The 26,524-nt window shown below is 39.1% G+C and overlaps 2 protein-coding genes and 1 long non-coding RNA gene across 5 annotated transcripts in view; 1 reads left to right on the top strand and 2 right to left on the bottom strand.

Annotated features, from left to right (window-relative positions):
• The window catches only part of LOC138052863 (mitogen-activated protein kinase kinase kinase 4-like), a 30,245-nt gene extending 15,449 nt beyond the window's left edge, over positions 1-14,796 (bottom strand). For 2 of the 3 annotated variants that reach the window (XM_068899447.1, XM_068899448.1), the window contains exons 1-8: positions 13,188-14,783; positions 11,125-11,888; positions 10,160-10,318; positions 6,618-6,775; positions 5,483-5,590; positions 4,643-4,826; positions 3,794-3,858; positions 679-877 (exon numbers count right to left, since the gene is read on the bottom strand). In XM_068899447.1, coding sequence (XP_068755548.1) covers positions 679-877; positions 3,794-3,858; positions 4,643-4,826; positions 5,483-5,590; positions 6,618-6,775; positions 10,160-10,318; positions 11,125-11,888; positions 13,188-14,778 — 3,228 coding nt within the window. In that variant the 5' untranslated portion in view covers positions 14,779-14,783. Of the gene's footprint in view, positions 1-678; positions 878-3,793; positions 3,859-4,642; positions 4,827-5,482; positions 5,591-6,617; positions 6,776-10,159; positions 10,319-11,124; positions 11,889-13,187 lie in introns of all 3 variants that reach the window. The other variant, XM_068899449.1, reaches the window with a different exon arrangement.
• A 1,038-nt stretch (positions 14,797-15,834) lies between these two features.
• LOC138052853 (serine/threonine-protein kinase mos-like) lies at positions 15,835-18,063 on the bottom strand. Its single transcript, XM_068899438.1, has one exon. The coding sequence runs from the start codon at positions 17,949-17,951 to the stop codon at positions 16,917-16,919; it is 1,035 nt and encodes a 344-aa protein (XP_068755539.1). The 5' UTR covers positions 17,952-18,063; the 3' UTR covers positions 15,835-16,916.
• A 5,559-nt stretch (positions 18,064-23,622) lies between these two features.
• The window catches only part of LOC138050742 (uncharacterized), a 10,085-nt gene continuing 7,183 nt past the window's right edge, over positions 23,623-26,524 (top strand). The window contains exon 1 of the long non-coding RNA XR_011132687.1: positions 23,623-23,764. This is a non-coding gene — a long non-coding RNA (uncharacterized lncRNA). The remainder of the gene's footprint in view (positions 23,765-26,524) is intronic.

Below are 26,524 nucleotides of genomic sequence, written 5' to 3'. Positions count from 1 at the left end.
GGCTGTAGGCTGAGTCTGCTAAATTAGGCGATATTCCGCAAGATTGAGCATTATTATTGTTTTATTATTCAACACATTGATGACAAAGCACAATTTGCTATGTTTATTCGAAAAAAAAGGCTGGAAAAACTATCATTTTTCTCCGGGACACACAAAATTACATATATCGCAGGATACCTGTTGAGTACACATGACGAATATTGAGCGTGCCATGACCATATTGGGACATTGTCACAATGTGTTGAATAATAATACTTAATATGTATACTGAAAAAAGGACCAAAAGGTTCTGTAAATCGGAAGCCAAGACTGAGGAATAAGTTACTGTAAGGGAATTATTTATTTCTTTGAATCTTACTTAACTTTTAAAGAGTACAGCAAAATTATTGGATGGGGCCATTGCTATTAAATTTTATTGAAGGCACTGAGTGCCCAAAATAATACAATATGATACAATACAAAATGAAAGAAATGTATATTAATTTGAAGTGCATGTTTCAGATGGAAGAAGTAAGTGATCCTCACACTTTAATAACTGGAACATTTAAGCAATTTGTCCTTTATAAAAACCTGAAAAGTTCAGGCGGATTAACAAAACAAACTGACAAACCACACCCAGTCCGGCTTTTTTGTTAATAAGATTACTGACATTGTATTCTGGTTGATTAAGGTGTGTACCTGTATGTCAGCTAAACCTATGGCAGTATCCATTGTTGGATTCACAGTGACAGTCTTGCCTGTCCATGATACTGGGGTTTCACTGCCACTTACAACATCATGGGATGACATGATCAGTAGATACCCCAGACCGTCAGAGACAACTTGGTCACCAAGTTCTTCCTGAACACAGCAGGAATTCAGCAGGTGAATAATTTGGCTGCAACAACGAAAGAATAATAATGAAAATAATAATAAGCTTTTTTTTTTATTTATTTATGACAATCATAATTCCTTAGAACACAAAAGAAGCCCTTGATTGTTTAGCATGGAATTGCTACGTTTTTCTCGCTGGCTGAGCTTGAAAAAGAGGCAAGTAATTAAGTTCTCCCACACTGAATGGGGGGCCTGGTACAAGAAAAGGTATCAGTTTTCACATTAAGTCATGTGATTCCATTTTTGTGTCTAATAACATGCTGTTGCATTGTTGTGTAACAGACACAGCAATGGCAGTTGTGAAGGAATAGAAGATGAGTAAAACAAGAGGATACATGACAGTCCCACAAAAAATTTGTAAAAAAAGCAAAACAGAGTTAAGGACGGTGCCACCTACTGTTATGGCGCATATGTTCTGTGCATCACGCAATCATTTTGTCACGCGCAGTCAAGCACTGACTTTATATTTTCCAAGTTAAATTTATTTTCTGATTTTTTTTCATCAAAATGCCTTGGAAGATTAATTAGGTTGCAGTGTGAAACACATGTATCTTGTAGCAAAATAGCAAAACAGAAAAGAAATTGTAATGGCACAGTAATGTTGTCTGTAGGACAAATTTCAAGAAAAAGCTAGAAACAATGATCGATCAGAGTGAGAAAGTGGACGGTTTCAATTGTGCCACCTTTATTACGCCCACAACTCAATAATAAAACAGGGCTATTTATCATCGAAATTAAGAAAAACCAAATGTAGTACATGTGAATTCTTCTAAGACAACCACACAGGGACTGGGATTAGTACTTTCAGTGCAATAATTACTATTGTTCACAAAATTACCATGAAGCATGAGGCACGAATTTTTTGTTTTTGTTCAGTCTGTACAATAGGCTGCCACGAAGACCGCCAAAAAGGGCATTCAATAACAGATGTAAGCAACAAACAAAAATTAGTGAACAAATTTTATAAAGCTTTACAACAGCGTTGTAAAATGTAGTTAATGGAGCATGACTCGTTAGAGCTATCCTCCACATATCACGTTATTTCGTAAACATTACACAACGCAAATGAGACATGAATGGATTTTATCCTTTATCTGGATTGGCAAAAAGCAACAACTATCCCCATTCATGTCGCATTGAGCGCTACAGAAGTTGTTTGTATTAGATGGTACGTTTGTCACCATTGGCTTAGTCCTAGGCATTAGTCTCAGTATAAAAGGTCTAGTAAAGTCTAAAGTATCACTCTGCAAGCTCTATAGTTACCTGTAAGGAGTACCTTTACTGTTTACAAATTTTATTCCGACCCTCCCTCCCTTAGGAGGTTTTGTTAAGGTCAAGTTTAATAAATTCAGGTTCACCTCTCGGAACACGCTTCAGTTAAGTCTCACAGCGACTTCCCCAAGCTTTGGTGTTTTTCATGCGAGGCCATTTTACACTCTCTATCTGCCTTTGTCCTTGTCCGATCCAGCAAGTGCCGGCGGAGTCGGCTCGTAGTGCTGGCGAGATTAGGAGGCTTGAGCTATTTTTACCCCCTACACTCTTTCCATTTTAGCGCGATGCTGGCCGGAGGTTTAGCTCGTAGTGCCGTGGAGACTTAGGCTTGTATATAATTATTTGGCTTTTACCGGCCTACAACTTGTCCAATCCGGTGCGGTTCGCCTTGTGCATCAGGAAGATAAGTTCAGGCTTTTAGTCACGCTACGGAAGTCATCTGTCACTCCGATTGTGGAGCGGTGTCCCCCCCTTTTACGCCAACATTGTCTCTTGCATTCTGTTATTGTAGTGTGTCTTAACTATAAATACCCGCGGGAACTGCAACATTAAATGGGTTTAAAAAGGCCTTCAAAGGTAAGAAAGCTCACCACAAGAAACGACTGACAATGCAAGTACCTACATGTAGGTGATCACTTTGAAATAGCACTATACAGGTTGGATTCCATTGCAGTGTGCTACAAAAATCACATAGATTTCTCACTCCAAATATACTTGCAACGTTACTCTGGTCACTTAAGAGCTGCTACCAAAAACAAGACTCCGATCTTCCCAAAGAATCAAGGAAATATCCCCTCACCAAATAGTGAATATCCCAGAGTGCAACACAAAAACAGGTACAAATTTCTTTATTCACTGGGAGGGGTGAGACAAAATTGCAAAAATCAATCCACAAAGTGTTGGGAAAAAAACAATTTAACTTTTAAAATTACATGGTGACCCCTATTTTTATTATCAAATGAATATAAAATGAGAGTTTGAGGCCCATTGAAATTGGGATTAATTCTTGGGGCAGTGAAAAATTGATAGAGGGTGCTTCTTAGTAACTACAGAGCAGTGCTGACAGGCTCAAAAATGGCTCTGTCTTCATGTTTTTGTAATTAAAAACACATTTATAGATTGAGTCATCCAGTTGCAATTTGCTATTCGTTTTAAAGACCATTAACATTCTTGTTTTACTGTAAGTAAACATTTGTACCAATAAAATCTGTGAAAAACTCATGTTTCTTTAAGCAAAAAATTTCTTAGTGTCCACTTTTTCAAAAATTTAAAACAAACCTATTTATCTCCGAAAAATGCATGGTTACCCCCTATTTTCATTTCACATTCCAATAACCAAGACTAAGATATACTTTTCTGCATAGTCAAACCCCGCAGAAAAAATTTCTTATTATTAGGTGGCACCGTCCTTAAGAATCCCATCCGGCGATGGCAGACCAATTCCCTACATGTATTCGAAATATTCTGGTCAGAGCATGAGTTGAACCTTGGGCTTTCTATAGTCATGCGAGCACATCTTACTCTCCTTCTCGTCAAACAAATTCTGGCTTCAATAAGTCAACCTTTTTCAATAACCTTGAATTTATAATAACCTACAGATCAGTAGAATATCAATCCCCTCCCCCAAGCTGGTGTTTACTGTACTGACCATGTTTTTTTGGCCATTGTTCTTGGAACAAACATCATAAGACCAGCAGTGTGCCTTGCAACAACCTGGAAAATAAAAGCTATATTACATGTATATCTCTCAGATAGTACAGACACTATGATGGCTAATTTCACAGGCCATATTTTACAGTAAGGCACACTGTACAGCACGCTAAATTTGAAATTTTGATGCAATATTTGAAAGAAAGTTTGTCATGTTGTTTTAATGTGTGAAATAAACTTAATATGTTAAACTGTTTGAATCTTGCAACCAACTATAATTTCAAAAAACCAATGATAATAATTTATTAATTGTTTGTCAGATTTTTCCCATGCCAATCATTTGAGGCAGTTGAATCTTACGTTTGACTTAAACTAGTTTCCTTTCTTGGAGGGGAAGGGGGTTTGAGGGGTGAGGGGTGGGAGGAAGGGGGTGGGGTAGGGGGTAGGGGATGAAGGGTACCATAGCTAAAAAAACCGAAACCTTAACAAAAATGCCAACCTTAGGCCTAAACACTATACTTCAGATAATGTTAGGGCTAGGGTTAGTATTTTTGTGAAGGTTTGGGTTAGGGTTTCAACTATGATACCCCTCACCCCCTACCCCTCACCCTACCCCTCACCCCCTACCCCTCACCCTACCCCTCACCCCCTACCCCAGCCCCTACCCCTCACCCCTACCCCTACCCCCTCCCCCAGCCCCAGACTAGTCATGCTGTCCTGAAATCCCAAAGGGCAGCATTAGGAAAACAAGTAGAATGAAGCAAACAGTAATCCATGACAAGTACAGACCTAAGCTGTGTATTTATGATTGTCAAAAGATAGCAAAAAAATAAACTTATGTGTTAACCTGTACATGACCACTGGCTTCCAGTCTCGTCAACAACTCATACACAGGTACATCAATGCTAAATTTTGCAGCATTTTCAAGGTCGCTTGTTAGCTTCTTGGCAAATCCAAGTGCTTTGGAGGCTCTTTCTCTTGCTTCATTAAAAAGGTTTTTAAATCCTCGGCAGGCTTCCAGAACCTTACGCCTAACAGTGAACAATATGGCATTAATTTTTAGTACAAAATATTGAAAATCAAAAGACGACAAGGAACAGTTGTGTAAGGTACATGTAGTTTGAAGGCCATTAATTAATATTAAGAATAGACAAACAATGAATGATATAATTTAGTATAAATACACAGGTGATTATACAAAATCGCGCGCTCTCATTGGCTCGCTATCTCGGATTATCAGCCGACAATCACCTTGATGGACAAAATGGCTGCCAGTAGTCGTTTTGCCAAGCTGATTAGTCCTTCTGGAATTAAATGCCATTCTTATGCAAACATTTTCTTTTGTAGAAGTTTAATTAAAACACAGACACTAATTTTATGAGTGAAAACCACAATTAATTTCTAAAGACAGCGAAACATTAAATGTAACACTAATGTTAGGAACACACGAGCCCAACAAATTGATCTGCTTCCAACTGTGTGGCTTCATAGTTCAGTTGGTAGACGGCATTGTACCGGCATCGCAGACGTTGTGGGTTAGAATCCCGTTGAGACCCCCTGAACTTTTCAGGTGTCTATAAGAGACAATTAATAATTATTATTTTTTTGCTAAAATTGCCCAGACAGATAAGTGAGGAAAATTTCTCTTTTGACTAATGTTACTTTCAACAGTAATGTTGAATATTACCTAAGATCATCACTCTGATCAGTGTTGTTATGGAGATCTGAACAATTCTGGTCCAGCTCTGACTCCAGGAAATCACCAGTTGACTGCAGCAGGCCTGAAGCCATTACACTACAAAAAATAACATGGGAGATTACTCTTAAACGCAGACATGTCCAGAAATGTATGTAATTATATGCACAACCATTTCAATAAACATCACAAAGTGCCCTCTTGCTCTTTTCCCCAACTTCAACATTACTTGCACGTCTGGTTACAAACTTTTAGAACCCCCACCTCCAGTCCTGAAGTACAGTTGTAAGGGTAAAGAGTTGCATTTGCCCTCACGAAAAAATCAGTTACCGCTAACCTTTACACTTACCGTACTGAACATGGGAAATGGGTAGCAAATGCTTAGACTTTGGCACTTTGAGTTTGTGTTGGATAGAGCGACTTTTGTATAACCTTATTCCTGCCAAGGAAACTCCTAAAATGGGCAGTAAACAGTTCGATTGCCCAATCACATTACTTCATTTAAAATGACGCCAAAGCAAACCTTTCCAGAAAGATCCATGGAGAGATGACATTGTTTGCATTGTTGACATTGGGGCTTGCTCCCCCTTAAAATTTTAAATTTTCCTGCACTCTGATTTTTTATTTTTCATTTTTTTCAATTTTTCATTTTGTCAATCAAAAAGTGATGAAAATGAAGACAAACAAAACACACGTGGAAATGGTCACGCAACACAGAAGCGTGAAAAATGGTTAGCGGAATCCCACTTATAGCAAGTATGGTGCATTGAATAATGACTTTTGTCGCTGAAAATGGCAGGGATATTCTCCAAAGGTTTTGTATGGAAAAGATTTGGATTTTTACCCAAAACATGTCTTAGAATCAGGAACACAGACAACACAAGGCAGCAATTGTGTTTTATTTTAGAACGCAAGGTAAATCTTTATATTAACTTTCAATTTGTTTTGCTCCGTAAATATTCATTCTGCAGCAACCATCACTGGTAAAATTGACTGGGCTCAACTGTAACAGGTCTTACAGCTTACACCCTCTAATGACAGCGCTGAACTAAGTGCTCCAATAAGAGCCAAATGGCGGCAGATTCAACTAGTCGCAAATCCTTTATTCATTTTGTGCACTCCTTACCAAAATCTAGTTCCTCCTTCCACTTCTCCTCCTCGGATATGTCGACAGTGTTTTTTCACAAAGTTCCACTCCTCTTCCAGAATGTTTTTTTGACCTTTTGATGCCTGGGGTAGTCTCTGTACCAAGTGGATCACATTGTGAAGATATTCAAAGTACACCTAGAAAACAACAAAACAGTTCCATCTTTAACTTACAAAAACTACGGTACATGTAAGTTTGAAGGGCTGGACAATCTGCAAGCCAGCGAGCCATGCAAATTTCGCATTTACGCCTAAGCACCCATTTCAAATAGCGCTGATAAACAGTAATTAAGTCTAAGAACCCATTTTAAAACGGTTAGCTTTTAATAACTGTGTGACTCGCATGTTGACTTGCATGGCTAGCCATGTTGGCTTGCATGACTCACAGCCATGGCTAGCATGACTTGCAGTCATACACTGTAGCTCCAATGGCTCGCAGTGCTCGCAGCCATGGCTCCCATGACTTGTATGGCTCGCTGGCTCGCACATTGCCCTAACTCTAAGTTTGAAGAGATGATATTTTTTCAATGGTGACTCAAGGATACTTGGAAAAAATCCAAATGCTCTTTTGTGGGAGTCGAATCAACATGACATTTGTGTGACCATTGGGTTACTAAATCAGATGCTCTGCCACTGAGCTACATGTATAATTATAATTATTATAGGATACTAATAGTGAGAGGTGAATGTATGTACTAGGGCATTAAACAAGGTTCAGGTGGCAACAATCTTATATTGTCCTTCTATACTTTAAGGGCTGCAGGAATGGCATAGTGGTGAGAGCACTTGCCACCTCCCACCATTGTGGCCTGCGTTCAATTCCCGAACTTGGCATCACATGTTGGTTTAGTTTGTTGGTTCTCTATTCTGCTTTGAGAGGTATTTCTCTGGGTACTCTCAGACAGGTTTTCCGCTCTCTTCGAAAACCAACCTAGGAGTTGATATGTGTTGATTTGATTTGATTTCACTTCATTTCTGTACAGCGCCCCCAATAGTACCTCAGTGCTAAATACAGTTGACATTTTTTAATAAAGTTCATTGTTGCTAAGGACCGAAAATTAATTCTCGACGAAACAGTGCATTCTTGCTATTGAGTTCTGTCATTGCTTCATCTTCATGTACATGTACATGTAGAAAAAGCATCCAGACTGGATAAACAATAGTGACACAACAATAATGGCCAAGAGAAACAAGTCACTTATAGATTTTTTTTTTTTTACCATGCAATAACCAATAATACCATGCCAATAACCAATAATACCATGCCTTACATGACAATGTACATGGCATCTAACAGGATGCGGCGATGCAAATCCGCATAATTCCCTAAAATCTGCATCCTCCGCATAATTATACTCATGTACAAGGTTAAATATAGGCTAGTTCCTGATTTCATTTGTGATATTTTCAGTACTATTAAAGTCTTGTAAATATAATTTTAGAAACCAAAATTTTGATATTCCTAGATTTAATTCTGTATTGTATGGTAAACACTCTCTTAGATATCTTGGACCCTTTTTATGGAACAAGCTAGATAAAAACATCACTGAAACAAGCAGCCCATCTAGGTTTAAGCTTCATATTAGATGTAAGGATCTTACTGAACTGATAAATGGCAACAATTGCCCCGTGTGCATAATTTGTACCTCTTAAGGTGTGCATGTGTTCTTAAAATTGTTTTGATTATTTTAGCATAATTTATAGCTTATTTCTTATCTATTAGTTATTATAATATTCATTATTTATTTTATCTTTATGTTGTGTCTCCAATTAGCGTCAGCTAAATACATCGACACATGAATAAAGTTCATCATCATCATCATCATCATTATTTTCCGCATAAACGGAAAAAAATGCCTGATATTAGTGATAAAGCAGCCGCTTACCATCATCACAAACATAAAAGGCAAAGAGATTGACTGTTTTGAAACGTTTATTTTCCTGAACATTGAAGATCGATTGAAGAAAACACACCACTTTGTTTGCAAGATGAAAGTTCGTAAGCAGTTTCCACGCATTTTTCAGCAATGAGCCTGGACACTAGAACCAGTGTTATTTCTGGGGTTGAATTAAAAAAATATCTGGTCGCAATTTTGTGACAAGATATATGAAAATCTAGGTGCAAATTTAATATAGCAATGATATTGTTGACATTACCTATTGTCATTAATGTGCCAACCAGAGCCTCATTGGCTGTCAAAACAAAGGGTCTTTGTTCAGTTATCAGCAGCTGTTAAGTTCATCAGCTATCGTGGAATCGAAGCAGAAAATGCTCATTTCCAGCCAAGTGCGTGGGGATTTTTGAAGACGAAACATTCACGGAGGTTCACAAATGATGTGGCTTTAGCTTTGCATGAAAAAATTGCGGCTGTGATGGATTTTTGAGTCACAAACCGCCTCTGAGCTGACAACGGTCAAAATCTTAGTGTGCAGCCTTGACTTCGTCTTAGAACATTGAAAACACGGACTTCCCAAAACGGTAAAATAAGCTCCAAAAGGCACAAGAATACACCAGAGGTGAGTCATTTTTATTCATTTTATTGAATGAACATTAAATTGAGCATTTTTTAGGCTTCATAATTGACGGTATTTTATTTCCTATACAAAGTCTTATAATGCGTTTAAATTCTCAACGGCTGTTTGTAGTGATGCGAGCTTGGGCTGCCTATGGTATTGGTTGCAATTTCGAGTCCTAATTTACCATGAGCATTTAAATACATTGGATTGCCCTAATTATTCTTTTTATAAATTGTTTAAATTTCCGCATAATCCGGTGTAATTTCTGCATTTATAATCAAGGCATGGGTACGCATAATATGACCAAAAATTTCTGCATATTAATCTTTAATTTTTTGCAGCATACTATCAGAAGCCCAGTCCATGTATGTAAGTCTTGACAGCTGCAAAAACCACTACATTTTCATGGAATAAAATACATCGTAATAAATTTCCTTTATTTAACTCAAAGAATGGATTTCAAGTTTCACTTTTTGTTCTACTTATTATTATTTCTTATTCCAATAATTTATTGGAAATTTGTGCAACTCCATAATAATTCTTCTAAACTAGAACTAATGTTTAAAGGGGCTATGTCACATTATTTTCAGGTGTTTATATGTAAGGGAAATCTTTGGTTAATCACGAGTTTAAAACTTGAAAATGGTAATATGGAATTCCTTTCCTGACAAAAGTATTGTTAAATCTGAGCAAAAACGAGCTTTATCCAGGCAAGCGATTTGCTATAAACTTGAAAAACGTCGAGCTGACTTTTTTGAAGATTATGCAATCTGTTTTAATCTTGTCCATTTGTGTCCATCCATGCTGTGTTTCGTTTACGTTTTTCAACAGTTTTAAGTGGTTATTGCAATGTTTCATTCTACTTTTTGGGCATTTTGGGCGTCATGAAATTTTATCATTTCCCTCCTAAGATTGATACCCATAAATTTTACTCTACAGAAGATGATTTACTTGTCAGTGGAGGCTGCTTCAGGGCTTGAAAGTGAGTGCTAAAGTAGAAAATACCTGAAGTAAGCTCTGAAGATCCTGTTCAAATCCCTCAATGTCACTTTCAGGGTTTTCCTTGCTCAAATCTTCTGTGTTTGCGATTCCATCCACAAGATCAAGGTAGTAATCTTTGACAAGAACTCCTGCAAGCAGTACATCCTTACATTCCCGTAAAAGCTGTCAAAAAGGAGTATTCTAATGTCAATTAATGTGACATGCACACAACCTCATTGCACTCCCTCAGTTTTTATGTGAACATTGAATTCAATGGGTTACCCCAAATTATGTACCAAATAATTTGGAGGTTGTTTGGTAATTTCAAAGGTGCTGTACAAGAAAAAACACAAAAAAGAGTTCTCAAAGTGTCCACAGACATCCTAAAGGCCGTCAGTGTCAAGCCACTGACTTTACTTGCAACATGCATTTCTGGGATTGTAACTGGTAACCGTTACATAATACTTAGTTGACCCAATTCTTGGTCTGCCACCAAGCTGTTTCCTTAAAATAATTTATAAACTGGGTCTCAGGATTTCTCCCTCAAAACAGGCATTCAGTGTAAACGTTATTGGTCCATTCATTTTTGTCTGTCAATCAACCTAACTTGTCCCAGATTAAAGCAAACAGATATTCCCCCAAGTCCTCAGGGCTGTAGCTAAGAAAAAAATTCATCTGGTTGAAGGTTCTATTGAGGTGGTTTGCACTCTGAACATCAAAGGGATCTGGTAACAAGATTGTTCCCAGTGTCTTGCAACACCCTCCACGCACAACCATAGTCAAAACAACGCTTTTATTTCATTTCCAGTACTGCCTTGCAGCCGGCTGAGTGAGTGAGTATACCACTGGGGGTTACCAATGATGGACAAGCTTTCTGTCAGCGTGGGAGGGAAGATAAGAGTGGAACCCAGCTGCGGTCCTCATGCTCCTAAACCCTGCATTATTATGTAATTCTACACAACTGGAAATAAAAGATTGACTGTACTAACCTGCCTGACACTCAAAGGGGAAGGCTCTCCTTTAGGACGATGTTGTAATCTCAGACGTAAGGATTCATGAATTATATCCAATGGAATACGACATAAAAATAGGTACAAAGAACGGAAAGATGGAAGGCCACCCTTTTCAAACTCTTCATTCCAAATGTGATCTTCCAAATTCTTCCAAAGCCCAGGACAAACGGCATGGTGAGGATGACAGCTGCAAGGCGACTGGGAAACTTCTTCATTTTGTTCATTCAAAAGTGTTTCCAAATAGTTTACTGACATTTTCCTCTGTTCAACCGAAGTATCTTGGCGTTGACACGGATCAAAAACACAGGCTGAATAAGTTAAGGGAGGTGCCAGAGTCCTTCTGGCTTTCATCATTGTTGAGTCCAAAATGCCTCCTACCCTTTTTCCAAGCTTAATCAAACCCATCTTCTTGATGCTGAGGTCAACAAATGGTCTGTACCGTGTTGTGGAACTCAAAGCAATCCCAGAGAGGTTGCTGCTGGTTCTTGAAGGTCTGGAAAGTGAGCTGGATTGGGACTCGTAGGAAACTGTTCTGCGTGGTGATGTAGGGGTGCTCGTTTGAACAGCTACTTTGTTCTCGTCACTCTCATTGACATCCCCATCGTAAATATCATCGTCATTTTCATCAATGAGATCGTCGTCATCATCATCAACATCATCATCATAATAATCATCACTTGATAAGGAACCAGCTTCACAGTCTCTGTTCCAGCTCAGGTCAGATACAGGAAACACATCATCTGTCAAATAAAATCACCTCCTTATTTCCACTGATATTCAAGAATAAAGGATTACGGTACCTTTTGACCCTTAATGTCTGAGACATGCTGAATATCATCAGACACCTCAAGATTCCAAGGTCAGGGATAATATTTACTGTTAAAAACTGGATCTTTGGATAATGCAATTCAAGACTTTTCATTGGCTTAGCCATCATGATAAATATTATATGAGCTTTTAGTACCGGTATATACATGTACTAAAACAGTGGATATCACTGAACTTGCACGCTGATTGGCTACTCAAACTCCAGATATCCTAAATGCTACATGTATTCACCTCCGAGCAATTCATGTGAATTTGCACCGAGGAATAAATGAGTTTCAATCATCTTTTTGTGCAGATCAGCTAAATTATTATCTCACTGTTTTAGCTAGTAAATACTAAAACAACTATTCTCCTGAGTGTTGGTGGCCAGTGGTGGATAGTTGCTAAATATACCATAATTTACAAATATGGTAAGCATATACAGTACAATAGCTTAAAATTAAAAGGGAGGTAAAAACGTTTCACTGAGGAAACAATGGCAACCGGCAAAAATCGCCTCACACTGGAGTTAAATGAAAAAAAAGTCCTTGAACTGTTACAAAAAGGCAACACCAGGGAACACATAGAAAGTCACAAAGTATGGCAGGAAAATAGTTCAAGGCACATGTAGCAACTCCAAAACTTTATTTTGACAATTTAAGCACCCCCATCTGTGTTAGTTCAATAGCGTGAAGCAAAACAATGCAAGATGAGACAATTAATTTACAAATAAATCATAACCATTACAATTTTCTCAAATTTGATTGGTGCATTAACTACTTTACTTTTCACTAATTATTGTGTAGGGTTGAAATCGGACAAATGGCTGTAATCAGATAACTGAAATCAGACAGTTACATCAGCCAATCATATTAAGTGCACTCAGCTTAATCCACCAATCACAGAATTTATCACAATAACCATAGCAACAACCACTTACCCTACCAAACTGGGGATTTTCCAAAATGGACAAATTTGTAACATTAGACAGTGAAAAAGGAATGCATTAATTTTGTTTTCTGGGAAATTGTAATGTTTATGATTAATTGGTAACAGGACTTTGTGTCATCCCATTCAACAGCGCAACAGTTCTTTTTGTAACAACTTTTTTTACAGTGAATCTTTCCATTTTTAAATCCCACTAGCCAAAATTTTCCCTCCCTCCCCTTCCCCGGGTGTTTACCCTGTTGCAAACTCAACTTGATGGCCTCATACTACAATGTGGTTCTCACCTAGTTTTCCAAGGCCAACTTCAATCCAATCTTTCCAGGTTTCTGTTTCAACCACATCCACACCAACAAACTTTGCTATTAAATGTAGCTTGTGATACAACTCTCTTGTCACATTCAGCCAAAGGCACATGGTTTCAAATTTCCTGCTAAATTCCTCACTTTTGTACTTTGGATTTTGTTCACCTAAAGACTGCCGATTTGGGTACAAATTTTCCACTCTTTCAACTTTATCAAATAATTCAATAACCTGCTCTATTGCAGCTTTGAGCTGACACCATGAGCCTTCCTGGATGTCTCTAGCAAATTCCTTAGAGCCTTCATTTTGAGTGGAAATTGTCTCATTTGTTTTACTCAGGTCAAGATGTAATGTGGTTTTCAAAGATCTGAGATCATTTGATTCTGAACCATCCAAAGTATCACTTCCATCTGACAATGTTAATTGTTCACCATTTGTTAGGTTTGTGGCACATTCAGTGTTATGTGTGAACTCAATAAACTCTGTTGATTCTTCTTGAGAAGAGCCATTCAGTGTCACCGTTTCTGATTGGCAGTTGATGTCATTTCCGTCCTCAATTACATGAGAATTTTTCCCTTCTATCTTAACCTTGAAGTTTATTACTTCATCCAATACCTCATTCACACTGGCACGTGCAGCCATGAGATATTGATCCTGTTCACTCATAGATCTGTTTGCATGCCATGCCTGTAGCTCCAGCCACAATGCTTGTGACAATTCGACCTTCCATTTCTTGTTCTCTTCCGAGCTCTGACTTTCCACACTGCTGCTATGGATTTGTTGTTTCTGGCTCTCCTGCTGTTTATGCGCCAGTGAACCTAGCTTAATTAGCAGAGAAAACGTTCTATAGAAATCCATTCTGGCTTCTGGGCAACGTGGATTAACGTAATTCCGAGCTGAGAAGCTACGAGGGTCAGATTCCGAGCGACTGGCCCTGGGATGGCCACGCACGACTGTCTGTCTTACAGGAATAGATCCTGTGTTGGTCGCGTGATCCTCAATAACAAAAGATTCGGTGGAGTCTTCACAAACGCAGTCCAGTGACATAAACCGACTAGTTGATTCAATTTTAATACTGGGAATTTCCAGCGATTTGGCAGTATCCGCGATTACATTAAAAGATATCGCATCAACACTGGCCCTTTTCGTCCTCCTCCGGAATGCTCGTTCCGTTGTCAACAAAGCCGATCCCCGCTTTTTTCGTCTATCCAACTCCGCTTTTTCGGAGGGATTAGAACGCAGTTCGCGACTAAATTGTCCTTTTATAACGTTAGATACCTTCTCTTTCTCCTTCCGCAGTCTTTCCTTTTGTCGTCTGATATCTCTTGGCGGTGTGACTCCGTATGCAAAACTCTCAAGTTCTAGGCTTGGAAAGTCATCGGAGAAATCGTTCTCCGATGAAAACAAATCCACCTGATCCTCACACTCCGAGTCGAATTCTGAACCAGAACCCCTGTCATTCACGTGGTCTCCTTCAGCTCCTATATCGAAACCGCTTTCAAACAGTTCCGCTGGGTCGATCTCATCGCAAGGAGAGCCTGTTGGAAGCGGAGAGGACGCATCTTCCTCCGCCATCTTGAAGAGGCTAGTTCCCAGTCCCAGTTCACCAAATGGACATCACGGGAATTATCCCGCGGGTTCTCGGCCGCAATACCCCGCATCAAATGCATCCTTTTGACCACACGGCTGGGATTTATGTCACATGCGTTGTTCAAGAGACGAAAATGACTTTTAGCTATCAATTCATCTCAGAACTCCAGGTTGCAGAAATGCCCAATAGCCCTTATCGGAGTTATCAGCAGTTTTGCCGCATAAACGAGGCTAAGGGGTCATTTTGTATTGAATTGACCCTTAAGGCTGTTTTGCATGTAGTTTTAAACAAAAGAAAATGTTCAACTCCAATAAGGTTCATTCTTTTGTTTTCCACCATTCAGACACATAATGACATGATTCTAGCTTTCCTCCCGAGAAAAAGATGGGTTGATACATTATGACACTATCCAGGCGAAGGTTAACATTCTTTCAAAAGAGGAGGTTCCACTTGGTCAAACAGTTACATATGACCCAACTGATTGCTAGGGGCAGATCCATGATTATTTAGTGCATGTGTGTGTGGGGTGGGGGGGGGGGGGACAGGGAGGGGTGGGGGTATACCAATCGGCTACCTAACTGTCATTTGTTTATTCCGGTATAGTGCGAGCTTCAATTCAAAACTATTCCAAAATTGTGTACTCATGCACAACCATGCCATCAATTTGCTCAATTTCTCACCATTCGCAAAAGTTGCATTGTCAGCCACTTGCTATAGGACTGATTTTTTTATGTTGTTTGGACTAAACCCTTTGTTTGTCCCAGGTGAGATTGGGAAGGACCAACTTGTGTTATAACTACAACAAAACTATTTTATGGTTTTTATGTGGGCTGCCCTAAATGGGTGACAAGTCCTGTTCTCCCCTGTTATCAGACATCCTTCCATGTTAAAATCTCTCTCAACGACACAAACTATAATTTATTATGATAGTTGTTTGAAATTCACCCCTTTGAACAAATGGTTTTCCAGAAGGCTGGATTGTTCTCCCTTAATGCATGGATTGGAATTCAAACAAGAATGAAAATTCTCAAAACAAGCGATCAGTTTTGTTGTCTACTTTTATGGTCTGTACACTTCCTTGTTTTACATGGATGTGTTCCTGTTTTCTTTAAGTATGTTTTGATTGTTTCAATGCATAACTTTCATATAAATTTGAGTACATGTTCAGTATTTAGAACAAAACTTCATTTTGTCAAGCTCCTGACAAAGTACCTGTAAATAGTGACATAATTTTCTGCTAATCCTCTATGTACACCTTAATACAAAAGAATGTAGCACACTGGCTTTAGAGGAAAAAAGTTATCTACATATTCCTTTCTGCCAAAACTTCAGGTTCCCTGGTTGATAAGTATCTCAAAAAAATTGTGAAATTTTCAAAAGCTCAAGTCAGCAGTCCAAGACACTTCATGAAAAGATTTTAAAAAGGCGTGTTATCTGGTTGTTGTTTCCCTATTTTAAACTTAACTCGAAAGGGTTCAAAATGTCCAAGTTTACTGAATTACAATTGAAAAATCACCATAGCAACTCATAGATATATATATATCTTATATTGGAAGTTCTGTTCAATGATGAGATAGCAGATTTCCGCAAATGAGTCGAGTGTTCAAAACTTGAGCATATTGTCACGGAAATACTTTATACTTCAATGAAACCCTATACGAAGGTCAACCAAAATTTCTCTTCGCTTTTCACATCCCCTCGATCGCACAGATTAACCTTTCTTCGCCGATTAAACTGAAAAGGAAGTTCGCGCACAACTTCTGGACCTGCGTGCAAACAACGCAAATCGCTTTGCGTCGCGTCGAAAATAGAAATTTTAACTTATGCTAATTTCTCTTGTTGCCGTAACAAACAACCAAAAATATTACAACGTACAGGGAATTTCAACACGAACCGGTCATAGTCAGAGGCTGACCTAAAAATGAAATGTCTTTCCGTCTCTGGAATTTTCGATTTGACTTTTCCTTTTCGAAAATTATGATGTGGAAATTTTCCAGGGAAATATTAAGAAAGCACAAAGAATAAATTTCTGAATACTATATTTTCTACTTCCTCAGTGGGTTGACGCACACGTTCGCATGTAAATAAATAGTTTTTCGAAGTTCCGCTGGTAGGCCGTCCCTCACGTGGTTTTGATATCGCCCACAGTTCGCAAAACGTCTTCTGCTGTTGGCCTGTCGATGGGGCAGGCCTGCCACAACGCCTTCATGAGTCCAATATAATTCTTGTCTCCTGACGCAACTGGCGGTAAATTTGCAAGCGATGGACGTAAGTGATGTGCAACAACTCCAAAAATAACCACAAAGTGACTTTCGAGTCCGTATGGTTGCTCGCGGCTAAGCATCTGCCAAAGGCAGATACCAAGCGAGTACATGTCCGCTTTCGTGCTTGGGGACTCGCCCTTTAGCAGCTCCGGAGCTCGATAAGCAAAGGTCCCCGTGAGAAAACTTCTTGTGCTGGGTGATGGGCTAGGCGATGGGGGTAGTTGGTCTTCAGCTGTCAGGTCTAAGCTTTGACAGCATCCAAAATCGCCAAGTTTACACACATCTTGCCCATCCACGATCACGTTTGCAGGTTTTAAGTCCAAGTGCACAAGACTGTTCTCGTGAACGAATCTCAGAGCACACGCAATGTCCCGTACAAATTTACAGCGTCGCGCGCTTTCCAAAAGTTCTCGCTCATCGTCAATAATAGAATGCAAAGTCCGGTGACCGGCAAACTCCATAAGAATCCAGACATCTCGCAGGTTTTCTCGCTCTAAAACGGCAAGAGTTCGCACAATGTTCGGATGTCGCAAAGGCAGAACCAGCTTCTCCGCTTGGACACTTTCGTAAAGAGCATGAGGATTTTTGACGTTTCGGTGCATTTTTTTGACAGCAAGTTTCTTGCCTTCCAAACTTGCTTCATAAACTGTTCCAAATCCACCCGAGCCCAAGGGCCTACCTATTTCGCAAACTGTGCTTGGAATCATTTCCTTCGTGGTTCTCTCTGAAGCGATCCACAAGGTTGTTGCGGTTTCGTTCGCGTTTCCACGCTGCTCTGACTTGTTCGTTTTGCACGAAAAGTTCGTTGAAGCCAAACAAATACGGCAGTGCAATGGATCGCTGGTGAAATTCACTTCTTCCATATCTGCTCTTCGCTTACAAGTATCAAACATTCTTGCCTGCAAAAAAGTGGCACGAAGTTAACGTCTTTCCAATATATTTGTCCGACGCAGGTATTCGAACTGCTGTGGGTGACATTCATATGACTGCGTTTGAATATGTGATCACTTATAAACAGAACTTGGAATTTGACCGAGCGAGACAGCCCCACTCCAAAATCTACCGCTCTCCTGATTGGTTGTGCGAGCTGCCCATATTGTATTTTTACCCAATCAAAAGACGTTCTGACAAGCATCCGGTACGCTCCAAACGTAACACTGCCACTAACTCTTTTCCAAAACACTTAGACCAGGACCAGAAGCCTATAAGCATTAAGTTTGCACAAGAATTCTCATGACTTCTTTTTCACTCCGTTCGCTTCATTAAATTAGTAAACGGCACGAGAATTCCAAATAACCTCCTTTGACAACTTGGTAACTTCCCGCAGCAAATAAGCTTTCGGAGGGGAATTTTCATCAGACTTGGGAAGTTGGGTAAAAAGAAAATTACTGGGTCTTTTCCGGTAATAACCGAGGGAATTTAAAAATGAATATTTTCAACCAGTTTCCACTCCCTCCTACTTTCCCTCCAACAAAGACTCTATTTTTGTTCATGAGTAATAACGCAAAATTTTAGAAGAATACTTCCACTTGGTCATTTCTGTCCCGCTTTTAAAAAACGCGTTTAATACCTTTGCATGTGAACCATTGCCAATTATGCTACATTTATCTGCCCTGACAAAGACTTTCACAGCATTTGAGGGAAATTATCTGAAGGAGTGAAACGGCTCAAGAACACGTAAAAATACGTTTCTCCGAGAATTGCGGAATCGCCAATTCATGTTTCAACATCCGGTGGAGTCGAAGAGGGGAAATCCCTGACGACACACTGTCCTTGAAGCAGAACTTTTGGGGAACTGGTAAGAAATTCGCATTATAGTGAGTCGACAGAGCTTGGACCAAGTACTTTCGTTTGTGGAACCTCATCTAGGTCAGGTGATTTTTCGGTGTCAATAAGCAAACCTTTTCACGGGACCCTCGATTGATTTGTCACGCGGTAAACAAACTCGAATCCAACAGATCGCGCAGAGTGCGCCCCCACAAAACTTAGGATCAAATCAGTGGAAGTAGAGAAATTTTTCAAATATTACGAAATGAACTACATATTTTGCATGTCGCCTCCGTAATCTATCTTCCCACTCCTTCCTGAGTCTGTCCACAAATGCTCAGTTGAGCGTGGTTTCATGCTATGCGTGACTCCGGGACCGGAACTGGGCTCTTTTTAACGGGAGATTTTGTGACAACCTGGGCTTAAACTAGAAGTGGCAAGTTTCGAAGATCGTTCAAGGTAGTAATTTACTTCAACACGTTGCCCAGAATGAGCATAAGCTCGTTTAAAGGCGTACGTGCTACTTACATACTAAAATTAATTTAAAGCTATAGCAAGATATAAAAGAATGAAGCTTTTTTCAACATACTCTTTCACCGTTATATCAGCCTTGCTCTTTTTAGCTTTTCGTACAAGGATAAATTTACAACGTAAACAGCAACATGACATGTAGGTGAAAAATTAACTGGCGTAGATTAAAGTAGTTTGTGGACGAGATCATTCTCATACACTTCAGGAGGTTATTCCAAATCCTGGAAGTAATCTTGGAATTTAAGTCGCTTGCTGAAGTATACAATTTTTGTCGAAGATCGTAGGTGCTAATCTGCTTAATATAGCAAGGGGCAAGATCACAAATGCACTCGTGCAGCCGTACCAAAGCCTCATTTTTTTTACTTTGTTCCATGAGGAATGTTCCCTTTTGGTCAAAAAGTATCGATCCCTAGGTATCGGCTGGCAAACGTGATAGCATCCACGTCTGTTTGATTGAGATTATCAACAGTACGTACCTTAAGGCAGGCCAATTACGTCAACAAACTGCTGGGTTTAAGTAAATTCTTGGGTTAATTGTGATCATCCGAATGCCTAACACCCAAGGTCATAAACAAATAGCTCGAGCAAAATAAACATATACACACCGCAAATACATATGTTCTTTGTAGCGAATCGGAGTTTGATCATAAGTTTCTGATATTTACTGACGTCTTATAGTTTGAATGGTCATTCCAAAAGGACCATTATTTTTCATAAGCTTAGATTACATGCAATATCAGATAATGTGAACTCATTCTTTGCATTGACAAAGTCACGTGGAAAATGTATGCACCTTGTGACCGAAGGGAGACATAATTCGGCATGTTCAGATTAAACGAATGTATCTAACGATTTATGAATTTTGCAAGACAACAACAACAACAACAACAACAACAAAAAATGGAGGAAATAAAGAGGAAGATGATGATATGTTTGTACAATTTGCAATTTGTCATCACGTATTCAAAACAGATGAAGCAGGAAGTAGCTAACCCGTCAGTGGTGTTTTAGAATATGTATTGTTGAATCTTTTTAATCCTCACACCCGGAAGACAAGAAGAATTGCGTTTACAAATAGACTGTCTACCAGAAGCAAGTCCACTGATGATTTCCTTTCAGTTTTTGGGTCAGTTTTTAAAGTGCGATAGTGAATTTATGAAATATCGTATGTATTTGAAAGCTGGTATGTCGATCTAAGCAAAAAATGATCACCGCACTTCGTTCGTGAAGCAATTAATTTGAGCAGGTGCAGAGAAGCGTGAAAAAGCCTGGATTTTTTAAAGGCTTTTCTGCTATTGCTCAAGTTCTTTCGCAAACTGCGACTATCACTTTCGCTTAGTTCAGACGAATGTCTCATTCAAGTTGGGAGACACTTTCCCACGGGCGTAGAGGGAGGCTGAGTTTAAGTCTAAGAACCCATGGAAAGCTAACCAACCAAAAAATGGGTTCTTAGACTTAAATTCTGTTTATCAGCGAAGAGTTTTTTCCACTCAAGTTGTTCCCTCTAAAGCATTGCAGGTGTATCCGGTTTCAAAGCGGCACGTATCTGTCCGTTGAATATGCATTATGATTGGCTGATTACCATTGCTCAGATTAATGACGTGCAATTCCCGGAAAACGTATTTACTTTTTCATGAAAAATTAAACTTGGTTTTTTTGATACTACGCATTGGGATTTGATGTCAGGCTCAAAATTTTATATCAGACAAAAATACTCTAATTGACAGGCCATTATTAAGCGTGGGTGCTTACTTTCATCAATCAATAGTAAATGAGCAGTTTTTTACCATTCGGTTCATTGTTTCTTAAATATCGGCTTTCAAGATTTTTGATAAGCGCAAGGCTTAGGAAGGAATTAGGATATTTACAGCATTTGAATTGAAGTTCAAAGAGCATAACATCCATCCCGTGTATGAATTTAACGTAAAACAAATATTAGTGCTTAGTTACAGTTTTGGCTGCTACCGTCGATAGAAAAATGAGCACAAGCATAACTGGTTTGCATAATTGCAAAGAGGACTTAGAAAAGAAAGTAACTTCCACTTTTTTGCATATCCGCAGTCCATGAACACGTAGAATGATAACAACCCAAAGTTCAAGGTTATGCTACTGAATAATTTGAGCCTAATGACGGCGCATGCAAGCTCGTGAAAAATTTGGTTTTTCGCTTCAATTCGTAAAAGTTATTCGCCTGTGGATCTTGAGCGAGGTTAACCTTGTCTGAGTAATCCGTGTCTTAAAACATGCTTCCGCGAAGTGATTCACGTGCGGGGTTATGCATCGTTGCATGACACTTGAATCGATGATCACGAGCCTTGAACGAGGTCGGGTAGCGAACAATGTGAGTTTCTTAGTTGTTGCAGTTCAAAAAGATTTCTTTGGTCACTACGCTCCATTTTCTTGCGCTTATGTAGCCTTGCGGGTATTGTTGCCTAATATTGACAGTTCTTTCTGTTTTGCGAATGCACGTAGGCTCATAGATGCATACAATGCATTTTAAAAATCGTCACCTGATGAGTAACCTTGCAGGTATATTGTTGCAAAATTAAAAGAGCTGTATTTTGATTCCTATTTCTGCCTTTCTAAAGTTGAAAAGGTTCAAACAAATATTATGTGAAAAGACATGGCTGGCCATTGTTTGTGCATATTTTATAGAAACCTGAGCTCAGCTGTGTTTACAACTGCATGCACCAAGCGAGCCTTTTCTCGGTCTCCGCTGAAATGTCACGCGAACGGCTGCACAAAAAAAAATTACCTGAAACTCTGTCAGTTCGAAATGAACACAGATGTACGTATTTTTACAATTGTTTTAATTGCCAGCTAACTTAAAGAAGACAGGAGAGAGCTCATTGAGGCACGTGATGCGAATTACAAGTACGTCTTTTGAGAAATGCACAAGCTCACGTGCATAAAAATTGAGCTACGTTGTTTATTTGATAGGAGCAGATTTATTTATTTATTTACGTATTTTCTTTGTCATGGCTAATTTATTGAATACAGGACTAATTATTTCCATTTTATTGAATAGAAAAAGTGCCTTGCGTTTTTATTTTTCGTTATTCAAAATATCATTCATTTTATCGTGGAAGATATCATTCTGTTCACAGACATTGCTTTTGTTACTCAAATTTGCCAACCACAGGCATAAACGACAGTGTTTCGGTAGCCAATGAGGCTCTAGTTGGCACATTAATGACAACAGGTGACGTCAACGATATCGTCCCTATTTGTCCATATTCAGTTTATCTTAGTTTCCCATCAAGTTTGCTAATAAGCAAAAAAAACAATAGGTTTAATTAGCAAAAACAGTAGCTCTGCAGGTCCAGCGTGAGCGTTTTACATTTTGATACATTTCTTTGCCGTTCTCGTCTTGACAACGACGAGAAATGATCAAATTTGATGTCATGTGGAGGACGCGAGCACCTAACGATGAACTTCAATTTTTTCTCTGAATGTCCACACCGTTTCTCACCAATTTATTCTTGGAATGTAGACCCATCCTTTCCATGCTGAGCGACATGGAGTAATTGGAAAGTCACTACAGTATCTGGAAATGATATTTTAGCGTTCCCGTAGCCATCATCGTCGATCTTGCTTAAGGAAGTTCGCGCCCATTGCTACTGCGCATTTTTTCGCGCATGTCACGCACACGTCATGCATCGCAGACCACGTAGGTAAACACGATAGATAAACACGATGCTAAAGGCGCAAACGTTTTCCACAAGAATGGAACGTGACAGCGTTGATTGAGATTATTAACAGTACGTACCTTAAGGCAGGCCAATTACGTCAACAAACTGCTGGGTTTAAGTAAATTCTTGGGTTAATTGTGATCATCCGAATGCCTAACACCCAAGGTCACAAACAAATAGCCCGAGCAAAATAAACATATACACACTGTAAATACATATGTTCTTTGTAGCGAATCGGAGTTTGATCATAAGTTTCTGCTATTTACTGACGTCTAATAGTTTGAATGGTCATTCCAAAAGGACCATTATTTTGCAAAACCTTAGATTAGATGCAAGATCAGATAATGTGATCTCATTCTTTGCATTGACGAAGTCACGTGGAAAATGTATGCACCTTGTGACCAAAGGGAGACATAATTCGGCATGTTCAGATTTAACGAATGTATATAACGATTTATGAATTTTGCAAAAAAACAACAACAAAAAAAAAATGGAGGAAATAAAGAGGAAGATGATGATATGTTTGGTCAATTTGCAATTTGCCATCACGTATTGAAAACAGATGAAGCAGGAAGTAGCTAACCCGTCAGTGGTGTTTTAGAATATGTATTGTTGAATCTTTTTAATCCTCACACCCGGAAGAAAAGAGGAGTTGCGTTTACAAATAGACTGTCTACCAAGAGCAAGTCCACTGATGATTTCCTTTCAGTTTTTGGGTCAGTTTTTAAAGTGCGATAGTGAATTTATGAAATATCGTATTATTTGAAAGCTGGTATGTCGATCTAAGCGAAAAATGATCATCGCACTTCGTTCGTGAAGCAATTAATTTGAGCAGGTGCAGAGAAGCGTGAAAAAGCCTGGATTTTTTTAAGGCTTTTCTGCTATTGCTCAAGTTCTTTCGCAAACTGCGACTATCACTTTCGCTTAGTTCAGACGAATGTCTCATTCAAGTTGGGAGACACTTTCCCACGGGCGTAGAGGGAGGCTGAGTTTAAGTCTAAGAAGCCATGGAAAGCTAACCAACCAATTAACCAATTGAAAGCTAACCGTTTTAAAATGGGTTCTTAGACTTAAATACTATTTATCAGCGCTATTTGAAATGGGTGTTTAGACTTAAATACTGTTTATCAGCGAACTCAGCCTCCCTCTACGCCCGTGGAAGAGTTTTTTCCACTCAAGTTGTTCCCTCTAAAGCAATGCAGGTGCATCCGGAGTCAAAGCGGCACGTATCTGTCCGTTGAATATGCATTATGATTGGCTGATTACCATTGAATGAAGGGGTAGTTTCTAAAGAAACTGTGGTGCTGCGTCGGTGGGGAAGTAGCATACAAAAATTTGGTTTTATCAACGGAGTTGATAATGTAAATTGGCCACGGTACAGAGATTCTAAAAGCTGACGTTTCGAGCGTTAGCCCTTCGTCAGAGCGAATCCACGCTCTGACGAAGGGCTAACGCTCGAAACGTCAGCTTTTAGAATCTCTGTACGGTGGCCAATTTACATTATCAACTCCGTTGATAAAACCAAATTTTTGATTACCATTACTCAGATTAATGACGTGCAATTCCCGGAAAACGTATTTACTTTTTCATGAAAAATTAAACTTGGTTTTTTTGATACTACGCATTGGGATTTGATGTCAGGCTCAAAATTTTATATCAGACAAAATACTCTAATCGACAGCCCATTAAGCGTGGGTGCTCACTTTCATCAATCAATAAATGAGCTTTTACCATTCAGTTCATTGTTTGTAAAATATCGGCTTGCTTCCTCTTATTCTCAAGATTTTTGATAAGCGCAAGGCTTAGGAAGGAATTAGCATAGCATAACATCCATCCCGCGTATGAATTTAACGTCAAACAAATACTAGTGCTTAGTTACAGTTTTGGCTGCTACCGTCGATAGAAAAATGAGCACAAGCATAACTGGTTTGCATAATTGCAAAGAAGACTTAGAAAAGAAAGCAACTTTCACTTTTTTGCATATCCGCAGTCCATGAACACGTAGAATGATAACAACCCAAAGTTCAAGGTTATGCTACTGAATAATTTGAGCCTAATGACGGCGCATGCAGGCTCGTGAAAAATTTGGTTTTTCGCTTCAATTCGTTAAAGTTATTTGCCTGTGGATCTTGAGCGAGGTTAACCTTGTCTGAGTAATCCGTGTCTTACATGCTTCCGCGAAGTGATTCACGTGCGGGGTTATGCATCGTTGCATGACACTTGAATCGATGATCACGAGCCTTGAACGAGGTCGGGTAGCGAACAATGTGAGTTTCTTAGTTGTTGCAGTTCAAAAAGATTTCTTTGGTCACTACGCTCCATTTTCTTGCGCTTATGTAGCCTTGCGGGTATTGTTGCCTAATATTGACAGTTCTTTCTGTTTTGCGAATGCACGTAGGCTCATAGATGCATACAATGCATTTTAAAAATCGTCACTTGATGAGTAACCTTGCAGGTATATTGTTGCAAAATTAAAAGAGCTGTATTTTGATTCCTATTTCTGCCTTTCTAAAGTTGAAAAGGTTCAAACAAATATTATGTGAAAAGACATGGCTGGCCATTGTTTGTGCATATTTTATAGATACCTGACCTCAGCTGTGTTTACAACTGCATGAACCAAGTGAGTCTTTTCTCGGCCTCCGCTGAAATGTCACGCGAACGGCTGCACAAAAAAAGAATCACCTGAAACTCTGTCAGTTCGAAATGAACACAGATGTACGTATTTTTACAATTGTTTTAATTGCCAGCTAACTTAAAGAAGACAGGAGAGATCTCATTGAGGCACGTGATGCGAATTACAAGTACATCTCTTGAGAAATGCACATGCTCACGAGCATAAAAATTGAGCCGCGTTGTTTATTTGATAGGAGCAGATTTATTTATTTATTTACGTATTTTCTTTGTCATGGCTAATTTATTGAATACAGGACTAATTATTTCCACTTTATTGAATAGAAAAAGTGCCTTGCGTTTTTATTTTTCGTTATTCAAAATATCATTCATTTTATCGTGGAAGATATCATTCTGTTTACAGACATTGCTTTTGTTACTCAAATTTGCCAACCACTGGAACAAACGAGAGTCTTTCGATAGTTGGCACATTAATGACAACAGGTGACGTCAACAATATCGTCCCTATTGTCTATATTCAGTATATCTTAGCAGAGTTGATAGAGGGTTGATAGTTTCCCATCAAGCTTTCAAATTGCTAATAAGCAACAACTATGCGGCTGCGGTCACGGAAACCGTCTACGACCGTGCTGTACGTGCACGCATTTCTGTGCATTTCTTTGCCGCACTCCAAGAACAACAGTACTAGGGACCTTACGCGAGGACACCGTGCAGACGACGACTACGACAACGCCACAAAACAATACAGTAGCTCTGCAGCCCTGCACGTTCATTTTACATTGTGTTAAATGATTAAATTTCATGTCATGTAGAGGACGCGAGCATGCACCTAACGATGAACTTCA

This window comes from Montipora capricornis, chromosome 6 (genome assembly GCF_036669925.1).
Source record: "Montipora capricornis isolate CH-2021 chromosome 6, ASM3666992v2, whole genome shotgun sequence".
Classification (NCBI taxonomy): Eukaryota; Metazoa; Cnidaria; class Anthozoa; order Scleractinia; family Acroporidae; genus Montipora; species Montipora capricornis.
Note: the sequence above shows the minus strand (reverse complement) of the source record. Positions and strands in the feature narration are given on the sequence as shown.